Source organism: Podarcis bocagei (assembly GCF_964188305.1).
Source record: "Podarcis bocagei genome assembly, chromosome: 7".
Classification (NCBI taxonomy): Eukaryota; Metazoa; Chordata; class Lepidosauria; order Squamata; family Lacertidae; genus Podarcis; species Podarcis bocagei.
In genome coordinates this window covers 91692595-91712197 of record NC_138132.1, presented here as the reverse complement: position 1 = coordinate 91712197, position 19603 = coordinate 91692595, and the positions used below count along the sequence as shown (strand labels likewise).

At 52.2% G+C, this 19603-nt stretch overlaps 2 protein-coding genes across 3 annotated transcripts in view; one reads left to right on the top strand and one right to left on the bottom strand.

Annotated features, from left to right (window-relative positions):
- The first annotated feature begins 440 nt into the window (after nucleotides 1-440).
- Nucleotides 441-16393, top strand: ANKRD23 (ankyrin repeat domain 23). The gene is made up of 9 exons (XM_081201017.1): nucleotides 441-564; nucleotides 5026-5181; nucleotides 6784-6915; nucleotides 7973-8080; nucleotides 11042-11140; nucleotides 11612-11710; nucleotides 11828-11926; nucleotides 12665-12763; nucleotides 13520-16393. The coding sequence occupies exons 1-9, from the start codon at nucleotides 538-540 to the stop codon at nucleotides 13622-13624; spliced, it is 924 nt and encodes a 307-aa protein (XP_081057143.1). The 5' UTR covers nucleotides 441-537; the 3' UTR covers nucleotides 13625-16393.
- The window catches only part of CNNM3 (cyclin and CBS domain divalent metal cation transport mediator 3), a 33178-nt gene continuing 29664 nt past the window's right edge, over nucleotides 16090-19603 (bottom strand). For both annotated transcript variants that reach the window (XR_014009896.1, XM_081200945.1), the window contains one exon: nucleotides 16090-19337. Coding sequence is in view for 1 of the 2 variants with exons in the window: in XM_081200945.1 (XP_081057071.1) it covers nucleotides 19279-19337 (59 nt within the window). In the remaining variant the exon portion in view is untranslated. The remainder of the gene's footprint in view (nucleotides 19338-19603) is intronic.

Sequence of the window (19603 nt, the reverse complement as noted above, 5' to 3'; positions counted from 1 at the left end):
GGAATGCCCCCTGCCTGAAACCCTGGAGAGGGCTGCCGGTCTGTGTAGGCAACACTAAGCTTGATAGACTAACGGGCTGACTTGGTCTAAGGCAGCTTCCTATGGTACTTGGGGCCCCAGCTGGTCCAGGCTTTGTGTGTCAAGGCCAACAATGTTGAATCGGGGCCGGTAGCTTATTGGCAGCCAATGCAGCACCGTTGGGAGCAAGTAGCATGGCGGTAGGGAGCCTGTGCCCAATGTCATGGGACTCCCAACGGCTCTGGTTTATCTGGAGTTCTTCTCATTCCAAACAATTGCACACGTTTCCCTCTCTGGACCTGGGAATCCCATTGCAAGCTCTGGAAACCTTTAAACTATGAAGTTATTTTAGCCCGCGTGACATGGCACCTGAATTATCCAGTTTGCGGGAGGGGAGGGAGAACTTTGGAGCAAAGCCCAAAGGCAGCCTTCCCCCCCCCCCCCGCCGGGTGGAATAAAAACAGCTGCTGTGTCTGGCGGCCAAGGAGTGAGCGTTGTGGCTCTGAGGTAGGGGGGACCATGGAGATCTTCAGCATTCAGCAGTTGGTAAGCGATGGAGGGGTCGGGTGGGGGGCTGAGGGCAATCCAGAGCAAAGTGGGAGTAGTGGGATGGGCTCTCAGCTCAGAGGTGGGCAAACGACAGGCTTTGGCTTTTGTTTTTTTAATGAGAGCCTTGAGGTACACCAGCCACAGTTTGATGCAAACCAGTCTGGTGCCAGGCATGTGTGCGTTGAGAATTAAGGAACACCATGTCTCTGTGAGTGTCTGCTCAGCCCAGGAATTTGTGACCAGGACCAGGACTGAGCTGGATTGTTGCAATTGTTGAGGCAATTAGTTAGAAGCCCTTGCAGGCAGACTGCACATCACCTAGAAATCTACTCAAAGGCTCCAATGTGCTTTCTTCCCACACCTGCCATAGACCGTATTTGGGTGGGAAGGTTCTCTGATCCAGGACACCCCAAGTGTCGGGCGGTGTGGGCTGGGGTGGCCAGCTATGCATTGCCCCCAAAAGAAGACAAAAGGGCCAGCAGTTTCCATATGGCCATTTAGTTGTATACATGCAAATTTAGAATGGTGCTCATTTCAATAGGAATGCAGTACAATACAGCCGACCAGCAGGTGATGGGGGTGTGCCTGCTGCAGCTGCATGGTAGCCCACCTGAAGGCTCTAGGGTCAATGCCCCATATCTCCAGGTGGGGCTGAGGAAGTCTCTTGTATGAAACAACAATTCAATTTGCTGTCAAGGGACGGGTCGTGGCTCAGTGGTGGAATATCTGCCTTGCATCTGGAAGGTCCCTGATTCAATCCCCAATGGAATCTCCAGGTGTGGGGCTGGGCGAGAACCCCCCCCCCCAATGCTGCTGCCAGTCAGTGCAGGCAATAGTGAGCTACATGGATCGGTCGAAGGCAGCCTCCTATGTTCCTTTGCTGAATGAGCTGAGACTGAACGAACTCCTTCAACTGCCTTATATGTGCAGATGGAGGGATGTCACAAGCAAGCCTGCTAGGCCTCCCCGGCGTGAGGATGGCCTGGCACTTAAGCTGGTGTCTTATTTTGGCTGCTGTGTCCAGCTGAAGCTCTGCTTGCTCCCTCATGGAGGTCACCCAAGACCTCTGGGTGTGTCCTCTTCCCTGGAGACCTAAGAAGGAAGGGAGCCGCTGACCGCCCTGGAGTGACTGAAACTGGGGAGAAAAGAGCCATTCCATTCATGTTTGGCCTGTGGCAGCCGCAAGGCCTAGAAGCTATCGCATTACTCCAGCAATGTTATGCTCAGGCGCTGCGCAGCGGGGGGGGGGGCTGCCTCAGGTGGCACATGTTGAAACACTATTTAAGTGTGTGGGGGGTGTTTTCTAACCTCTAGGCTGCCTTCATTATTTCTGGGGTCATCCCTGCCAAGCTTCAGGGGGGTCCTCTGAAAGTGGGGGAGGGGGGAATCAGGAAAGGCAGGAGCAGAGCCTAAAAGGTGCAGCAAGACTTTTTAGTGTTGACCCCAGCAGAAGGTGGGGGGTGAGAGGGGCACCCTTTGGGTTCCATCCCAGGCAACCAAATGTATTTGTAATATATATTTTGGAAAGGAAGCATAATGGAGGCTTTAAAAGAGGAATGGACTAATTCCTGGAGGATGAGGCTATCAGTGGGTACTAGTGATGGCATAAGGCCATGGCAAGCCAGGAGAGTTTATTCAACAATTAATCTGCTACATTTATAGCCCAACTCCACTCCACCCCCCGAGCTGAAGGTGACACACATGGTTCTCCCTGCTCCTTGTTTAATACAACAACCCTGCGAAGTAGGTGAGGCTGAGAGGCCAGTTCCACCCCCCCCCCTGGCTCTCTTCTGCTCCCCAGAGTCCTGGACCCCCAGTGCTTCTTGCTGGTTTCCCCTTGGGCTTCCTAAAAGCATCTGGGTGGCACAGGGAGAACAGGATGGTGGACTTGAAGGGCTCTTAGGTGTTTGGGTTTTCTGCCTCGCTGCCCACATGTCTCCTGTTGTCTCTGTATGGACATAGAATCATAGAATCATAGAATCATAGAGTTGGAAGAGACCACAAGGGCCATCGAGTCCAACCCCCTGCCAAGTAGGAAACACCATCAGAGCACTCCTGACATATGGTTGTCAAGCCTCTGCTTAAAGACCTCCAAAGTAGGAGACTCCACCACACTCCTTGGCAGCAAATTCCACTGTCAAACAGCTCTTACTGTCAGGAAGTTCTTCCTAATGTTTAGGTGGAATCTTCTTTCTTGTAGTTTGGATCCACTGCTCCGTGTCCGCTTCTCTGGAGCAGCAGAAAACAACATTTCTCCCTCCTCTATGTGACATCCTTTTTATATATTTGAACATGGCTATCATATCACCCCTTAACCTCCTCTTCTCCAGGCTAAACATGCCCAGCTCCCTTAGCCGTTCCTCATAAGGCATCGTTTCCAGGCCTTTGACCATTTTGGTTGCCCTCCTCTGGACACGTTCCAGTTTGTCAGTGTCCTTCTTGAACTGTGGTGCCCAGAACTGGACACAGTACTCCAGGTGAGGTCTGACCAGAGCAGAATACAGTGGCACTATTACTTCCCTTGATCTAGATGCTATACTCCTATTGATGCAGCCCAGAATTGCATTGGCTTTTTTAGCTGCCGCGTCACACTGTTGGCTCATGTCAAGTTTGTGGTCAACCAAGACTCCTAGATCTTTTTCACATGTACTGCTCTCAAGCCAGGTGTCACCCATCTTGTATTTGTGCCTCTCATTTTTTTTTGCCCAAGTGCAATACTTTACATTTCTCCCTGTTAAAATTCATCTTGTTTGTTTTGGCCCAGTTCTCTAATCTGTCAAGGTCGTTTTGAAGTGTGATCCTGTCCTCTGGGGTGTTAGCCACCCCTCCCAGTTTGGTGTCATCTGAAAATTTGATCAGGATGCCCTTGAGTCCATCATCCAAGTCGTTGATAAAGATGTTGAATAAGACCGGGCCCAAGACAGAACTCTGTGGCACCCCACTAGTCACTCTTCTCCAGGATGAAGAGGAACCATTGATGAGCACCCTTTGGGTTCGGTCAGTCAGCCAGTTACAAATCCACTGAGTGGTAGCATAGTCAAGACCGCATTTTACCAGCTTCTTTACAAGAATATCATGGGGCACCTTGTCGAATGCCTTGCTGAAATCAAGAAGGCTACATCCACTGCGTTCCCTTCATCTACCAGGCTTGTAATTCTGTCAAAAAACGAGATCAGGTTAGTCTGACATGACTTATTTTTCAGAAATCCATGCTGACTATTGGTGATCACAGCATTCCTTTCTAGGTGCTCACAGACTGTTTGCTTAATGATCTGCTCCAGAATCTTCCCTGGTATTGATGTCAGACATCTCAAGCAGCGCCTTTTCCTTTGGCCAGGGAGAGTGTGGGGCTGGGTGTGGGCAGACCATGCTGAGCTACAAGCAGTCAGGAAATGATCGCCCTCTTGAAATGCCTGGGACGGGCATGAGAGCCTGGGGCTTCATCGGAATGAAGTTTGCCCAGCGGCTGTCCCCAGTCACCTGCTAGTGCCTGGGGATTTTCCACCCTGGAGACGTCCTGCCTCAGGCGCCCAAATGTCTCTAGTCGGCCCTGTTGCGGACCATGCTGACTTTGCCCTTGCGAGAGGAGGGGGCATTTGCCGCACATGATGTGTGTTCCTGAGCCAGGGGCTGCTGCTTATATACATATCCATATAAATAGAAGTTGCTTCATCAGGGACAGGAGGAGCAGGCGGCAGGGAGGGGGGGAATGTTGCAAGTTGGCCCTGGCACTGGGCACCCTTTCCACTTGGCGGGAGAGCAAGGTGGATCAGCAACTTGCAGAAACATATAAACTGGGCTGAGGGAGCAACTGGCTGTAGGCAGGGTGGGAGCTTAAGAGCAGCTCAAGAACTTCAATGGGCATTCTGGGGCCAGGTAGGCTGCTGTGGATTCTGATGCAACTGAGGCAGATTGTGCACCTTTGGTGCATTTGTGAGATGACCTCCTTACGTTATTTTGTACACCTGCAAAACTTGGGGCTCTCCCGCTCCCTCCCACCCTGTTTCCCGCCCTCCTGCCCTGCCCTGGTCCATTTTATGAATTCATTGCTGTCATAAAGACCTCCTTCCAACAAGGAGATCAAGGTGGGGGACCCAGTGAGTTTCACAGCTGAGTGTGGGATTTGAACCCTGGTCTCCCAGGTCCTAATGCAACCTAGTGCTACAATCCCAGCAGCGCAGGAAACTGCCTTATAGTGAGTGAGCTCAGTGATGTCAGTGCTTTCAGGCAGCAGGTCTCCAGAGTTTCAGGCAGGAGACATTCCCAGCCCTCCCTGGTGATGGTAGGGATTGAACCCGGCACCTTCTGCATGCAAAGAGATGCTCCACAGCTGAGCTATTGACACCCACCACCAGAATTTGCGGCCAGAAGGAGGGATATACGGTAGACACTTTACTGGAAGAGAGAGAGGGGCCCAAGACAGTCCTCATGCTCCTTCCTTTTTCCCTCTCCTGCCAGGTAAGTGGCGAACGACATGACGAGAAAGGGAGAGGTTTTGAAGTGCTGGCAGGAAGCGCGGCCAGGGAGCCAGGGAGATGGCGGTCAGGCCCGGCAGGTGTGTGGGAAGCAGTCAGCAAGGAAAGGCAGAAGGCAGAAGATGCGAAGAAGAAAAAGGTGGGTGAGAAGTTCCACCTTGCTCGTGGGGGTGGGGGGGTGGACAGGGGCCTATCTCCTTCGCAGCCACAAGGGGGCAATGATAATAATAATAAAATTTTATTTATACCCTGCCCTCCCCAGCCAAGACTGGGCTCAGGGCGGCTAATAGTGGACCAGAAGGCTCTTGTCTGGCAAGCCAGCTGGCCAGCTGTTCCTTAGTCCCCCAGCAGTCAATGGGTTAAACAGACAACGCAAAGGTGTGCACCTGGCATCTCTTCAGGCAGCTGAGCCAGAAGCTGACCTGCATTCCCAAGGCATCACATGGCACTTGAAAGGTGCTTCCAGACATGATGATTTAGCAGCAGCAAACTTAGGCAGTTCTGCTTGAAGCCGGAATTGGAAGAGCAGCTCTGCTTCCAGGTTTCTAACTCAATGTAGTCAACTGGGCAGGTCCACCCCACTCCCCCCCCCCCAGACTTCAATGTGGGGAGGGGGAAATGCTATGGGACTATTGTATGTGGGGAAAGGACTAAATACTCCCTGCACTGTATTCTCTGAATGTGATCACACACACCCTGCTTCCTGTAGCAGTTTGGAGTATGTGTGTAAACAGATGTAAAGGCAATGATATTTGGGAAGGAGAGAGTGAAAGTGATAGAGCTGATTCCTACAAAAGAGAGACAGGCTACAGAAAAGGAAATGGCTAGAGCACATTCTAGAGAATGGTTGAGCAATCTATATGAATACAGATCTGGAATAGCAATGCAATGGATCGTCCACACCAGTGTTTCTCAAACCTGGGTCTCCAGCTGTTGTTGGACTACAACTCCCATCATCCCTAGCTAGCAGGGCCAGTGATCAAGGATGATGGGAGTTGTAGTCCAGCAACAGCTGGAGACCCAAGGTTAAGAAAAACTGGTCTACCCTCAGGGAGATTATGGTCTCGATGCTCTGCTTCTATTAAATGTCACTGAAGACTGAATCCTCTTTCTGCTTTGATCTCTTAGCCCTTCAAGGGCCACAAGATTCTGTTGGCTCTGTTGCACTTATTGATTGATTGAATTTATATCCTGTCTTTCCTCCTAAAGGAGCTCAGGGCAGCAAATACATTCATAACAAAACATTTTTTTCAAGAAAGCAACAGACAATTGGGAGCCTGAAAGGGCACTCCTGATGACTCTCTCTGGGTCTGGTTCTACTCGGGAGCTCTCAGTCGGAGCCCCTGCATGGAGCTGGGTCCTGCCCCTAAGCAGTTGCAGCTGCTCCCTGTCAAGGGGATACCAGGTGGGTGGCTGCACCCCAAGTGGCCCACGCAGGTTGAGGGCTGCCAGCATCCTGCCCAGTGGCTGGATCCCATTCTCCACCCCTGGTTTACTGTGAAGCAGAATACAGTGAGCACCAGGAAGAGTGGCAGGATAAGTTGAACTGTGGCAGACAAGCAAACACCTCCCTGCTGCGAAGCAGCCCTGCACAAACCCCACTGAAATGAATGGAAGCTTTGCAAGGGGGCGCGGCAAAGCTCTCCCACTGGGCGTCCCAGGCCTCCCCTTCCCCACTGTGGCGGGTGCTGTGGGGGAAGCCGGTTGCCCACACATCTCCTTTTCCCTGTCTCCTTTCCAGCTTGAGACACTCAGCAATTCCAGGCTGAAGCTAGACAGCCTGCAGGACTTGGAGGTGATTGTCAAGCTTCGCAAGAATAAGAAGAGGTTGAAGAAAGTGGTCCGCCCCAAAGAACGGGAGCCAGAAGTGATGGTGAGTCTCCACAGGCTTTGCCAGAAGACTGTGTGCTGCAGCACAGGGGTAGCCTTGACACACGGCTTTAGAGGGAGGGGGCTGCGCTTCCCCTGCAAGAGGAAGTTTGTGGCTTGGACCTAGCTTGGCAGGCATTCATCCCCCAAAGGTTCTTGCATTGGTGCACCACCAATTGCATCTCTTCTCAGAAAAACCTGGTCTTGTCAGTCACAGGTATTCATGCTTCGATAGCATCCCAGATAGACTGCCTGTGGGACTGTCTGTGATCAGCACTTGCGAGCTACTATGGTGCCCAGGTTACCAACTGGGTCCCATCGTAAGACAGATTCCAATTTATTTTTGGGTGCAATTCAAAGTGCTGCCCCTTGCAAGCCCTAAATTAATTAGGGGCTGGTGCATCTCTCATATGAACTTATTCAACATACCCAGATCGGCTTTAGAGGTCCCCTTTATAGGGCGGGGACAAGACATTTTGCTACCTGAAGCAAAGGGCAAGATGGTGCCATCACATTCCACTCCTGGAATTCAAGTTTCACCTTCCACACCACCAGCAGGACAGTGTCTTCCTCCGCATCCCTGGGAGCAGAGGCTGGCTTAAGGGTCCCCAGGGGAATGCTGGGAGATGGATGCTCTGCCCACCAGCATTGGCACCTGAAGCAGATGCCTCCCTCTGCCTGGTGGTAGGGCTGTGCCTGTCCATCCAGCTTCAGGGCTAAGCAAGTTGGCTGCAGACTTTGCAATGGAACAGCCATATTGTTATCTCTGAGGCACCAACTAAACCTTTCTTTTTGTAAGTAAAATTATTAGTAGAATTATTAGTAGTAAAATTATTAATTATTTAAACAGAATTTGTACATTGTTCACTGAAAAAACCCTATTATTATTATTATTATTAGTAGTAGTAGTAGTAGTAGTAGTAGTAGTAATCGCAGTAGTATTGCTTAGTTTTGGGGTGGGGTGAAGGTGGACAAGGCAGACTGAGTGTCCCCTCTCCTTCAAAAGGGGACAGGCACCTTGTGGAATAGCAGAGTTTGACTCCTATCCCTCCCCTCTATAGACAGAGCCTGTGGGTCCAGTGAAGTTTCTCCAAGCAGCACTGGAGAACCGGATTCCTGTGATTGAGAAATACCTGGCAGATGGAGGGGACCCCAATGCTCACGACAAGGTAAAGGGGGTGCTAAGAAACGCAAGGCTCCTGCTTCCATCCGGAATTTGCCTAATGATGAAATAGGGGATGGGGGTCAGTCCAGGGAACCCACGGCAAAGGCAAGGATGGCAGCTGGGGTGGAGGATATTAGCGAAGGAAGGGAGAAAGAGGCAAATTTGCCCAAGATATATTGGTGTCAAGAGCCAAAAAGCACCTCCCCTTTTATTCAGCCTTAAAGGGTGAAATCCGCTGGGACATTCTCTTGCACAAGCCCCACTGAAAGGAACCTACCTGATATTGTTTTTTTTTTTAAAAAAAAGATATTTATTGAGAGTTTTAAACATTAAATTCACCAAACACATATAAAACCATCACCCATATACAACAAACAAAGGAAAAACAAAATAACAGAAAAAAGCAATGATAATATAATAACAAACAAACAACAAAAACAAATGTCCAAGAACCATATTTTCTTAACCTTTTGGACTTCCTCACATCTCCCATTCCTGCGTTCCCAATTATAGAATTATAAACAGCAATTTATCACCTTGTTTCAACTCCTATTTTGTAATTTTCAAATATTATATCTCCGACTTTCAAATATTTTTATCAAATACTTAAACACTTAATTTAGACATAATGTTATTCCAAAATTTATCTTTTTCTCAAATCTCACTTATTCTCATATTTCTTTCAACTAAATTGCTGGTGCCGTGCTATTTTCAGTCCTGCATCCTTCTTAACACTCATACAATTTACAATGTTTTTGTAGATAGTCCTTAAACTTTTTCCAGTCCTCTTCCACTGCCTCTTCTCCCAGGTCTCGGATTCTGCCAGTCATGTCAGGCCTCTCTGCCTCCCCAAATTGCTCCCCAGGATTCTCTCCATTGGAGGCAGCTGCCTTGGTTTTCTTTGGTTGGATTGAATGGTCTTATGGGAAACCCCCTTTAGACACTCAGTTATGAAACACACAATTAACATTTCCCTTCTTCGTCCCCTGCCTGCACTATAAGCACTTCCACATTCCTGATGCATTAGACCAAACAGCAGCAAAAAGCAGTTTGCCAGCTCTGATGATAAAAAACAAAAAGACCCAGCATATGCAGCTTTGCATTCCAAACTCACTTAAATCACGGCACTACCGAGGCTCCTGGGATAAAATTGAGTTTGCTTTTCCTCCTGCCCTGATGCAAAAGCACATTTACTTTGGAATAGCCTCATTTTGGTGTAGAAGAGGATAATATATTTTACAGTAAAAATAACAACATGAGCTCAGGCTTCCACCCCCAACTATAAAAAATAAGTTGAAAGGAAGGATGTTGCTGCGGTGATGAGTGCCAGTTCTGGAGGGGCCTGGGGTAGCCCTGCCAGCTCAGGGACCAACGTTGGGCCTTTTGGTCACTTCTTCCATCAGCTGCCACTCTCTGGGATGGTCATTCGATTGCTCCCCCCCCCCGCCACGCGCCAACAACCCCAAGACCCAGCCGCAGATGCCCCATTGCCGCACTAAAGCCATCTTAGCTGATTCAATGCACGAGTTTGAGTTGATGACATCTGTCTAAATTTGCATCAGTGGAAAACAATCATTCCCAAAGGATGGTTTTAAAATTCCAGGTGTTTTGTGCCAGGCATCACCTCAGAAGTGCGGTTCTTGCTTCCCTCTCACACGATGAATGGTTGCTAAGATGGCCCTTTGCTATCTGCAGTTTTGATAGGTGCTTGTATCAAAAATATACATCCACAAGAGTGCAAGTGGAGCGTGGCTGCAGGATCAGGCCAAAGGCCCACCAGCATCCTGTTCTCTTAGTGGCCAAGCCAGATGTCTCTCTGCGTGCGATGGCCAGCAGCCTCCATTCAGACTCACGCTGCCTCTCAGCAGGGAGAGAGCCGAGAGCCTTGTCTTCCTCCGTGAATTTGTCCTGTCCTCTTGTCCTGGATCCCTCTCTTGCCCACTTTTGATTCTCGGTATCTGGCAGTCAGAGGCAGACTATCCCTGCACAATATGTTCACACGGAGACAGTTGCTCAGCAACCTTTTAAGCTGCTTGGCACCAGAAGCAGACAGCCCCCTGGTGGAAATAAAACTTCCCCTTTGGTGTTCCCCAGCTTCATTCACTACAAACCCCAAGATTTTGGGTCCCCTCCATACGGGTGCTGAACCTCTGTAGTCGTTTCATGGGTTTTTGTAGCATGAACTTTGGGGGGGGGGTTTGTAGCCCCCCAAACTGAGTAATTGATATACAGTATCAATTATGAACCTCTGTTTGATGCATCAAAAACCTACAAAACAACTACAAAACTTTGCCATTGGTTTGGAGGGGATTCAAAATGTCATGGTTCATGGTGAATGAAGCTGTCTTCCCCCAACCCCAAAGTAACAAATGCTTGTCAAAGCTGCTATGTGGCTCTGATCACCAGTTTCTCTGTAGGCAAATGTGTTTCACTGCAGGGGTAAAATCCCCTGCAAAGGAGAATTCCCTCCTTGCCACATCCTTCTTCTGGGTCCCCCTACCCTGAAGTGTTTCCTCTGCTGGGCTATAAGCCTGGCAGTGAGGGTAGAGATACGCGTGGAGAGGGGGAATCAGTGGAAGGGAGAAGCTTAAGCGCCCTTCTTCCCAGCAGTTCTCCCCTACAAACATCCCATTGCCCTGTCCCTCAAGTCGCATAACTTTGACAAAGGTCTGCATTTGCTAGAGCAGCCCTTGTCAACCTGGTGCCCTCCAGTGCTGGCTGTGGCTGATGGGAGTTGTAACTGAAACCGTCTGGAGGGCACTAGGTTGGCAAAGGCTATCCTAGAGTAATGTGCAGTTCTGCACTAGGAAGGAGCTCCCCTGCCCCAGGAGATGCTGTTTTGGCTTGATGGGCTGTGCCAAGTATCCATCACAGAAGACCCTCGGGGTGGATGTGAAAGGGGTGGGCAGGCTTGCAGGGTGCCGACCCGTCAAACCAAGGTGCTCCCTCGTGTTTCCTCCTGCAGTTCAGATGTACAGCCCTGCACCGGGCCTGCTTGCGGGGCCATGCAGAGATCGTGGAGAAGCTGTTGGACGCTGGGGCCAAGCTGGAACCAAGAGACATGGTGAGCACCCAGGGATTCCTGACATCAATCGCTACTTTAACTTCACTCACTGGCTTAAAATTGCTAAAAAGCAGGAGCAAGCCAGGCTGGCTGTTGTTGGGGCCAGAGGACAGGCATGCGCTCTCCTGTCTGGCTGAAGCTCTAGTGGTTGAAGAGGGAAAGAGAGGCAGGGAGGGAGAGGTTGGGACCCTTTCCAAAAAGTAGGAAGGGTACACCTACCCCACCATTTTCTTTGCCAACCTGGTGCCCTCCAGATGCTTTAGAGCACAGCTCCCTAGAGCCCCAGCCAGCACGGCTGCATGATGCTGAAGATGATGGGATTTGTAGTCCGAAATGTGGCAGGCACCCATTGGCAAAGGCTGCTTTATGCCACAGACTGCCCTTCCCCACCTCCCCGCTCCTGTGCAGCCAGACTTTCTTGTGCCCCAAATGATCTTCTCCCTATAATGAGTGGGTTCTGCTTTGACACAGCTGGACGCGACCCCTGTGCTCTGGGCCTGTCGTGGGGGGCAGCTGGAGATCCTCAAGCGCTTGATGGGCAGGGGAGCCAAGATCTCCACACGGGACAAGGTGAGCAGCCTCAGCCAATGCTGCCTGCCCCATCTGGGGGGGGGGGGCGCTGCCTCCGTGACGGACTCCCCACCGGGACAACGGGGTGGGCTCTGAGGAATTCTCTTTCTCTGGCAGCTGTGGAGCACCCCCCTGCACGTGGCCGTCCGGACAGGGCACAGTGACTGCGCCGAGCACCTCATTGCCTGCGGGGCAAACATCAATGCGCAAGACAAGGTATGAGATGGAGGGGAGGGGTGCTCTCTGCCTCTGGGCTGTGGGGAGCAGCTGGGGTGGCCAAGCCCTCGTTTTGGCTCTGCCCGAAAGTCTGCACTGCTTTTGGGAGGCGAGCTGGCAGCAGAAACCCTCCTGAGTTCAGCAGCTGAGTTCTCCCCCTGCCGCCAGAGGAGCTACGCCTCTGAATGCTGGGAAGCCCCTGCGAGGAGTGAGGGGCTGCTCAGGTTTCTTTGGTGTCTGGATGGCCCTTGAGGATGGGATGCTGGAGCAGACGAGCCTTTGGCCTGATCCAGCTGCAGGGCTCTTCTGATGGTCTTTCCTTCCAGGCACTTTGGGATGTATCCTCAAGCACTTTCAGAAATGGCCCTCGCCTCACAGTGAGCTCTTTGCTTTAGCATAAGAAATTATGCAAAATAAAAGCAATTGCGCTTGTTTGCATAATATATGCAAGACACAGAATTTTTTTTTATCTGACACACTCTGCACACAGCCCTCCTTTTACTGAGTTGGAGCATTCATCCTTCTAGCCCAGGTCAGTTTGTTCATTGCCATTTTCCGTGGGTCCTTGAGACTTCCAGCAGAGCTTTTTCCTAGCCTGGGATCCTTTTAGCCGGAGATCGACCCAGAGATCCTTTTGCATGCAAAGCAGCAGCTCTTCTGCCGAGCTAAGAATCTGCCCTTTGACTGGCCCTGGTGTGGAGGAGGCCAGGCGCACTTACTCTGCCCCCCCCTGCCCAGGAAGGAGACACGCCCCTTCACGACGCAGTCAGGCTGGGACGCTTCAAGGCTGTGAAGACGCTGCTGATGTACGGGGCAAACCTGGCCATACAGAATGAGGTGAGGCATGGACAGTGGGGAGGTTTTACCACCCTTTCAGAATGGGCAGCAAGCAGGGAAGATTCTTGGGCCCCCAGAGCTTGTGTGGTGTGGGTATGATGGCACTGCTCCTTGGTGCAAATGTACCATTTGCTTTCTGCACCACTCTTAAGGCCTAGTCTACTCTAGGCTCACTGAGTCTGTAAACTTGTGTCTGGGCTGTATCATAGCAGGCTGCAGGTGATAGCTTCAGATGCTAAATGCTCCTGCATAAAAGGGCCCTTCACGTAGAAAGGTAGCAGTTCAGGGCAAAGGTCAGTCTATAACCCTTCTCAGCACCATGTAATTTCCCAGTATAGAGGGCTTTTTTAATGAGTGTCCATACCTGCACTCAGAAGCCCAGGCAGATTTACTGGCAGAGTGAGAACTAAGCTGATGCTCAACGAGGATGGGTAGAGGCTGCTGCCTGGGCGAGAAAAGCCCCCGTTGCTTGCCTTCTGCAGCCAGCGGTGGGCCTGTGACATAGCCTGCCATCCCATCTGTCAAGAAGCCCAAACAGGCTGAGCCTGTAGTGTGGGGAGCATGGAAGCCGCGGCTCTCCAGGGTGCAGCCTGCTGCCCTGTGGTCAGTCCTGCCACAACCCCTGGCATGTCTCAGGCTCCCCACCCCTAACAGAGAGATTGGAAGGCTTCTTTCTGCTTCTTCCTGGCCTGCCAGCTTGAGGCAGGAAGCGGAGAGGCAGGCAGAGCTCTCTGATGCCGTTTTTTGTTCTGGCAGGAGGCGGTGACTCCAGTGGACCTGGTGAAAGACTGGCAGATGGGTATCCGAGAGACACTGCAGGCCTGTGCCAACCGGCAGCGAGGCCCCTTCAGGAGCTGCTGAGAGTGGGGGATCTTGGGTGGTGGGGTGCTGGCTCTGTGAGCTAACATTCCACCCGACCCCTCTACCAGCTGGGGACCAACTCACTCCCCTTGCCCTTCAGCAGATATGCCCCCACCCCGTCATGACTCTGGTGCCAGCGAGGCACCAGGGACTTATTTGGTACCCTCGGGGTGAGAGATTGTCTTTTGTCTCAACAGGCTTTGAGGGTCAGTGTTCTGCTCCTCGGAGTGGGCTGGGAGCCAGCCATGCTGGGCCTGTCCCCACTTGCTCTTCCTGGTGGAGCTGACAAATTCCCTCCCTCTTGTGGCTCTCTGTGGAGGCTGTCACCCGAGGAGAAACTAAGGCACAAGAGATGGCACTTGGAAACCTTGTGGCTGTGATCTGAGGCGTGTGCGGGAATGATGGTCTTTCTTCGGAAACAGGGAAATCCGCTGTCCTCTCTGGCCAGCGAGAAGGGTGGAGGGGGAAAAAGGCTTTTATTACAGGGATGTGGGTAGATGCACAGCCCCTTCAGGAACTCCCAAAGCAGCTCTATCAGGCAGGGCAAGCAGGAGGTGAGGGGAATGCTGTGGCCGTGGTCCTGCTGCGCAGGAACACCTAGGAGGGGGGCTGCAGGGCTAGTCCCCCCCACCCCGCCAGACACTAGGCAAAGGACAGGATGGCACACCAGCCTCATTCTGCTCCCAGAAGCTGGTTGTTAATGGCAGTCAACTCTCACTTCAGTGCTGGTGATGGGCGGCACGCAAGCTTAGAGGGTGCAGGGCAGGCCATGGGGCACACAGCTTTTCTTCCAGTGCTCCACTGCTCCGCCTGGGCCTGTTGCAGGGCATTAGCTGCAGCAATGGGTAAGCAGCGCAGCGCATTGAACTCACCTGCTGGAGCCAGCCAGGGCGCTCGCAGGTGAGGGTGTGTTGAGGCATTGGGAAGAGACAAAGTAGCCAGCCAGCCCACCAGCATCGTCACAGGGAGCTCAGGAGGAACGTCTGGGGAGGGCAGGAGCTGGCCCTCTTGTACTGCGCCCCCTCCCCATCTACCGCCTAGACAGCCTCCTCACTCTGCCGCATGATAGGGGGACAGAGAACTGCCCTTCCCAAGCGCCTTTCACTTCTTAACAGTTCTGTTGGGGCTGAGAGTCCAAGGAGGCCTTGGAGGAAAAGGCAGACAGCTTCTGCCTTTCACAGATCCTGGAGGCCACCTCTGGAGCTTAGTTGCAGCCCTCCCTGGTTCAATAGTGAGGACTGGAAGCAACTTCCTTGTAGACTGGGGAGCCATGCCTGAGACACTTAGGCCACGGCTGGTTATGAGCCAAACCTCTGCTGTTCTCCAAAAGCAGAAACAAGGATCCTCTCAGCTGCCTTAATTTCCCCTTCGAGGCCTGAGGGAAGCACCCCAGCTCTTTCCTGTCAAGCATCCCTGTGCCTGTTCCCTTGGGAGACGCCCTGGGGTGGGGCTTTGCACATGCCACAAAGGGCATAACCTCTTTGCTCCCAGCCCTTAAAAGGTGCCAGTGACTGCCTCCTCCTTGCCATTCCCAGCCACCGCTGCGGAGCCACATGCCTCCAGGCACGGCCCTCTCATTCCTTGTCTGTTGGAGAAGCAGGATCTTGGCACTGCTGGTTCAGGCCATGACCCCCCAACCAAAACATGATCCTCCAAGGATTTATTCTCTGATGCAAAATGGATCTCAAGTGCTGCAGATTCCAGAGTTTGCAGACTGCTGGCACAGCTGGTCTTGGCATCATCCCCTTACTGTTGTTGTTGTTTCTGGAGAGTGCAGAGCAGCTCCCTTTCTGCTAACTGACCTTCACCGTGGAACTGGGTTTCACGTTCTGTATACCTGACATACATACCTGTTGATGGATTTTTTCCAAGGTAATCAGTGAAAGAGCCCCAGAGCCAGGATGGGCATTGCCCTTCAGTGTCTGGTTACCACAATGGTCTACCTTGTTGACCTTGCTCTCTGGTACATGGGTCACACTGGACTCTGGAGAATGAACTTTTAATACATGTCTGTGCCCCTTCCGTGGGACGCGGGTGGCACTGTGGTCTAAACCACAGAGCTAGGGCTTGCTGATCGGAAGGTCGGCAGTTCGAATCCCCATGATGGGGTGAGCTCCCGTTGCTCGGTCCCTGCTCCTGCCAACCTAGCAGTTCGAAAGCACGTCAAGTGCAAGTAGATAAATAGGTACCGCTCCAGCGGGAAGCTAAACAGTCTGTGGACAAACGCCAGCTCCCTTGGCCTATAGAGCAAGATGATTGCGCAACCCCCGAGTCGTCCGCAACTGGATCTAACGGTCAGGGGTACCCTTATGCCCCTTCCATTCTGCAGAGAAATGTGCAGAGGGGATTGGAGGAAATTACTTGAATGGATCTTTGCAAACCAATGTGAGGTCTCAATTCTTCTCAAGTTGATCTTGAATCTAAATGTGTCGAAAACAATGTTCTAGCCTCTACTTTTTTTTGGGGGGGGGGAATTCTGACAAATTCAAGCAGCTCTGGGCAGCATGGCCATCTGGAGAATGGGCTCTCTTTGCCAATCGGGTGGTGGAACTTTCTCAAAGGCTGTTGACCTTGACATTTCTGGCCCTTCAATCTGCGAGAAGACAGCCCTCCTCTCCCCCACAACTGGCATGTCAAACAAGGCCCTACTTAAGGGACTGCGAGGGGCTGACTATGGATGGCTAAACCCGTCACCCAAAAGGCTTGTGTTGTGTTTTTTGGGAATATGGCGATTCCTCTTTGAAGAAGAATAAATCATCGGAAGCCCTGGCTTTGTGCAGAGAGTTTTGTGTTTTAGGAAAGGGCTGCTCCTGAAATCCTCTCTCTCTCCAATGCTCTGGCATCAACTCTTTCTCCTCAAAGGTTGAAACAAGAAAGGGCCCCCTCTCAACCACTGCTGGTAACCCTACAGCCCATGGCCTCAATCGGGGGGTGGGGAATCTTCTGGGGAGCCACATACCTGTGGGGAGGAGGGTCAAGGGTGACTGGTCATACGTGCCAGCCATCCACCAATTTATAGTTTTCTACAACTCCTCCCAGGGACGCGGGTGGCGCTGTGGGTTAAACCTCAGCGCCTAGGACTTGCCAATCGCATGGTCGGCGGTTCGAATCCCCGCAGTGGGGTGCACTCCTGCTGTTCGGTCCCAGCGCCTGCCAACCTAGCAGTTTGAAAGCACCCTTGGGTGCAAGTAGATAAATAGGGACCGCTTACCAGTGGGAAGGTAAACGGCGTTCCGTGTGTGCTGCGCTGGCTCGCCAGAGCAGCTTCGTCACGCTGGCCACGTGACCCGGAAATGTCTGCGGACAGCGCTGGCTCCCGGCCTATAGAGTGAGATGAGCACACAACCCTAGAGTCTGGCAAGACTGGCCCCTACGGGCAGGGGTACCTTTACCTTTACAACTCCTCCCAGAGACCATTTTCACAGTTCAAGGACACATTTGAGCCCAGCACCAACTCTGGAGGACAGAGAAAAGGGCTACTGGGGATGTGGCCTGTGGAAAGGGGCCCCCCAGCCTGGGACTCCTCAACCAGACATGGCAGACTGGGAGGCGACCCTGGCAAGAGCCTGGCTGTGGCCCCTGTCACCATAGGTAAGCAAGACTGTCTTTGGTGGAAACCAAAGGAGGTCCTCCTTCCCAGAGCCATGGGCAAGCTAAGGAGTAAGAGGAAAGGTGGCATTTACATCCCCTTCGCAGAAGCTGCTCCTGGTAACAGCTCCCGAATTGTTTTTAGAGGTCCTTATACACGCAGCGTACCAAACACTCCTTAAAGCCAGTAACTTATAAATAGATATATAAGATTAGACTATTCCATTTTGAAGGTACAGTCCTTGCAGAAAAACTACAACATAAAGGCAGGTTACAAATAATTTACCTGAAATTATACATTGCTTTTAGACAACTTCTGCTGTTGGTTATGGACAGGGAGAGGACGAGAGAGGGAGAAAGGGAAACCAACTTTCTCTTTCCCTCTCTTGCTCTTCAGTCCTTTATTTCATTTTAAAAACAAGAACTCCAGTGGGGGAATACTGTAAGTAGCAACTAAGGGTGGGGGGACTGTTTCTCTCTGCCAAAGCTCGCATGGAGGGCCAGCATAGCATCCTGTGCTGCCTCTCCAGCCAGAACCCGGCAGCCAAGGAGGACAGCCGAGAAGAGCCTTCTCCACCTGGTGGCCTCCAGTTGTGCTGGACTCCTGCTCCCATCAGCCATTGAGCAGGAGCCGTGCCACATGGGGCTGATGCGAAGGTGTAGTCCAAAACATCTGAAGTGCACAGGCTGGGGAAGGCTAGTCCAGAGGGAAATGCAACAGCAGCTGCTCTTCTAAGCACGAACACAAGGAGCCAGAAGGAGCAGTTAGAGGAGGAATGACGGTCCTTTAGGACTTTCTTCCACCCAGCAGGCCTTCTTGGGTAAACTGCAGCAAAATGCTGCAGATCCTCCATGCACTGCAAGCATTCACAAGGTGGGAGACTCAGTGCCTGGGATGCCGGCAGATTGATGGGGCAAATCCTGTTGTCCCATCCCCAACCCCTCAACAGCTTACATGAGGAGTCACTTAAACTCCAGTATTTGGGAAACACCAACACGGGGTCAAAATGGCTCCCACCCCAGTTCCCACCTGTGCAAACTGTTTTTTAAACCTGTGTTGGATTTAAGAACTAGAGACGCAAAGCAAGGGGGAAGAGAATGAAACTTTAGGTGAAAGTGGCCAGGAGACAGGCATCTTCTGGGAAGGAAGGGTTGCTTTGCAGAAGAGCAGCATTTCCTGGGTTGGCACAGACAGAGCCCACCACCTGATCGCCATGGGGACCCACTTTCTGGAAAGAGGGCGAGCAGTGCAATCCTGGCAAGACAGAGTCAGGCTGCACATGTGGCTCTAGGGAGTGTGGACTTTGGCACAATTTGGGGAGGATGGTTTGATGCCCTGCCTGGCGCCAGATGAGACTCACGGCTGGGTCAAATGCCCTTGGAGCCTGGTGCTGGCGTTCAGACGACCAGCAAGGCGGGTGTGCTTGGAATGTGGGAGGAGCAAGTTTCAGGTCCTGGAGTCAGGCCTGGCATGGCGGCTGGGTGCAGCTACAGTCAAAGGCAGGAAGCGCAACAGCTGCAGGGGGAGGCTGGTGGGTGGGGGTGCCCCAGAGCCAAGCGCTGGAGCCACCAGTGGGGGACTAACAAACTGAAGTGTGCCTGGAGGGTGGGTGGAATGTACATAGGAGACTGCTGGGTGGAAGGGAGATCTGTTGCACGCGGGGAGGAAAAGATCAACACAGTCAGTGGAGCAGAGGGAACGCCGTTGCAATGACACCCTTGCCGGTCCCTGCTCACACTGACTCCTGCAAAAGTAATCCAGTCCGTAGGCACAGGGTGGCTGTTCTCTGCTGTTCACTGTCTTAGAGATTCCCACCCCCCAAACTCAACCACCCTTTGTCCGTCAAGTGCTGCTCAGAGGACGTCCTGGGTGCTGCAGCCGGGTCAGAGCACCAGAAGCAACCCAAGAGGCTGCTGGCCAGTTTCCTCACAGTTCCAGGAGTCTCTCTGGGACGCAGGAGCCAAAGTGAAAGGTTCCTCGGAAGGACGGGTGGACTCCAGGAGAAGGCGACCGAGATTTCAGAGGGGGCCTCCCGAGACCCCTTGCCCCCAAAGCCTCTAGCGGGTCAGACCCCTGTGCTCTGGCTCTCCTCTTCCAGAAGGTTGAGCTTGCTTCTGCTTTTCCCTGGAATGGGGGGGGGGGGCAAGGAAGAGAAAGAATGGCAATGTTTATACCCCATCGCTGCTGGGCTCTCGGTGGTTTGGCAACAAAGAACTGAGCCATGAGCAGGAACTGAGCATCCTGTATGAAAGAAAGAGTAATGGGGAGCCTGCAGCTCTCCAAATGGGACCTCAGGACTGGAAGGCCCTCTCTTTGGCCCTCTGCTCTCTCCCCAGGCTTAGCCCTCACCCTTCTTGAGCTGCAATCCTGCCTCTTGCTTGTCTGTTTGT

Coding starts and splice junctions, on each gene's coding strand:
- ANKRD23 (XM_081201017.1), top strand. CDS start 538: ATGGAGATCTTCAGCATTCAGCAGTTG. Junction 11,141..11,611: donor AGCTGGAACCAAGAGACATG/GTGAGCACCCAG, acceptor GCTTTGACACAG/CTGGACGCGACCCCTGTGCT. Junction 11,927..12,664: donor ACATCAATGCGCAAGACAAG/GTATGAGATGGA, acceptor CCCCCTGCCCAG/GAAGGAGACACGCCCCTTCA.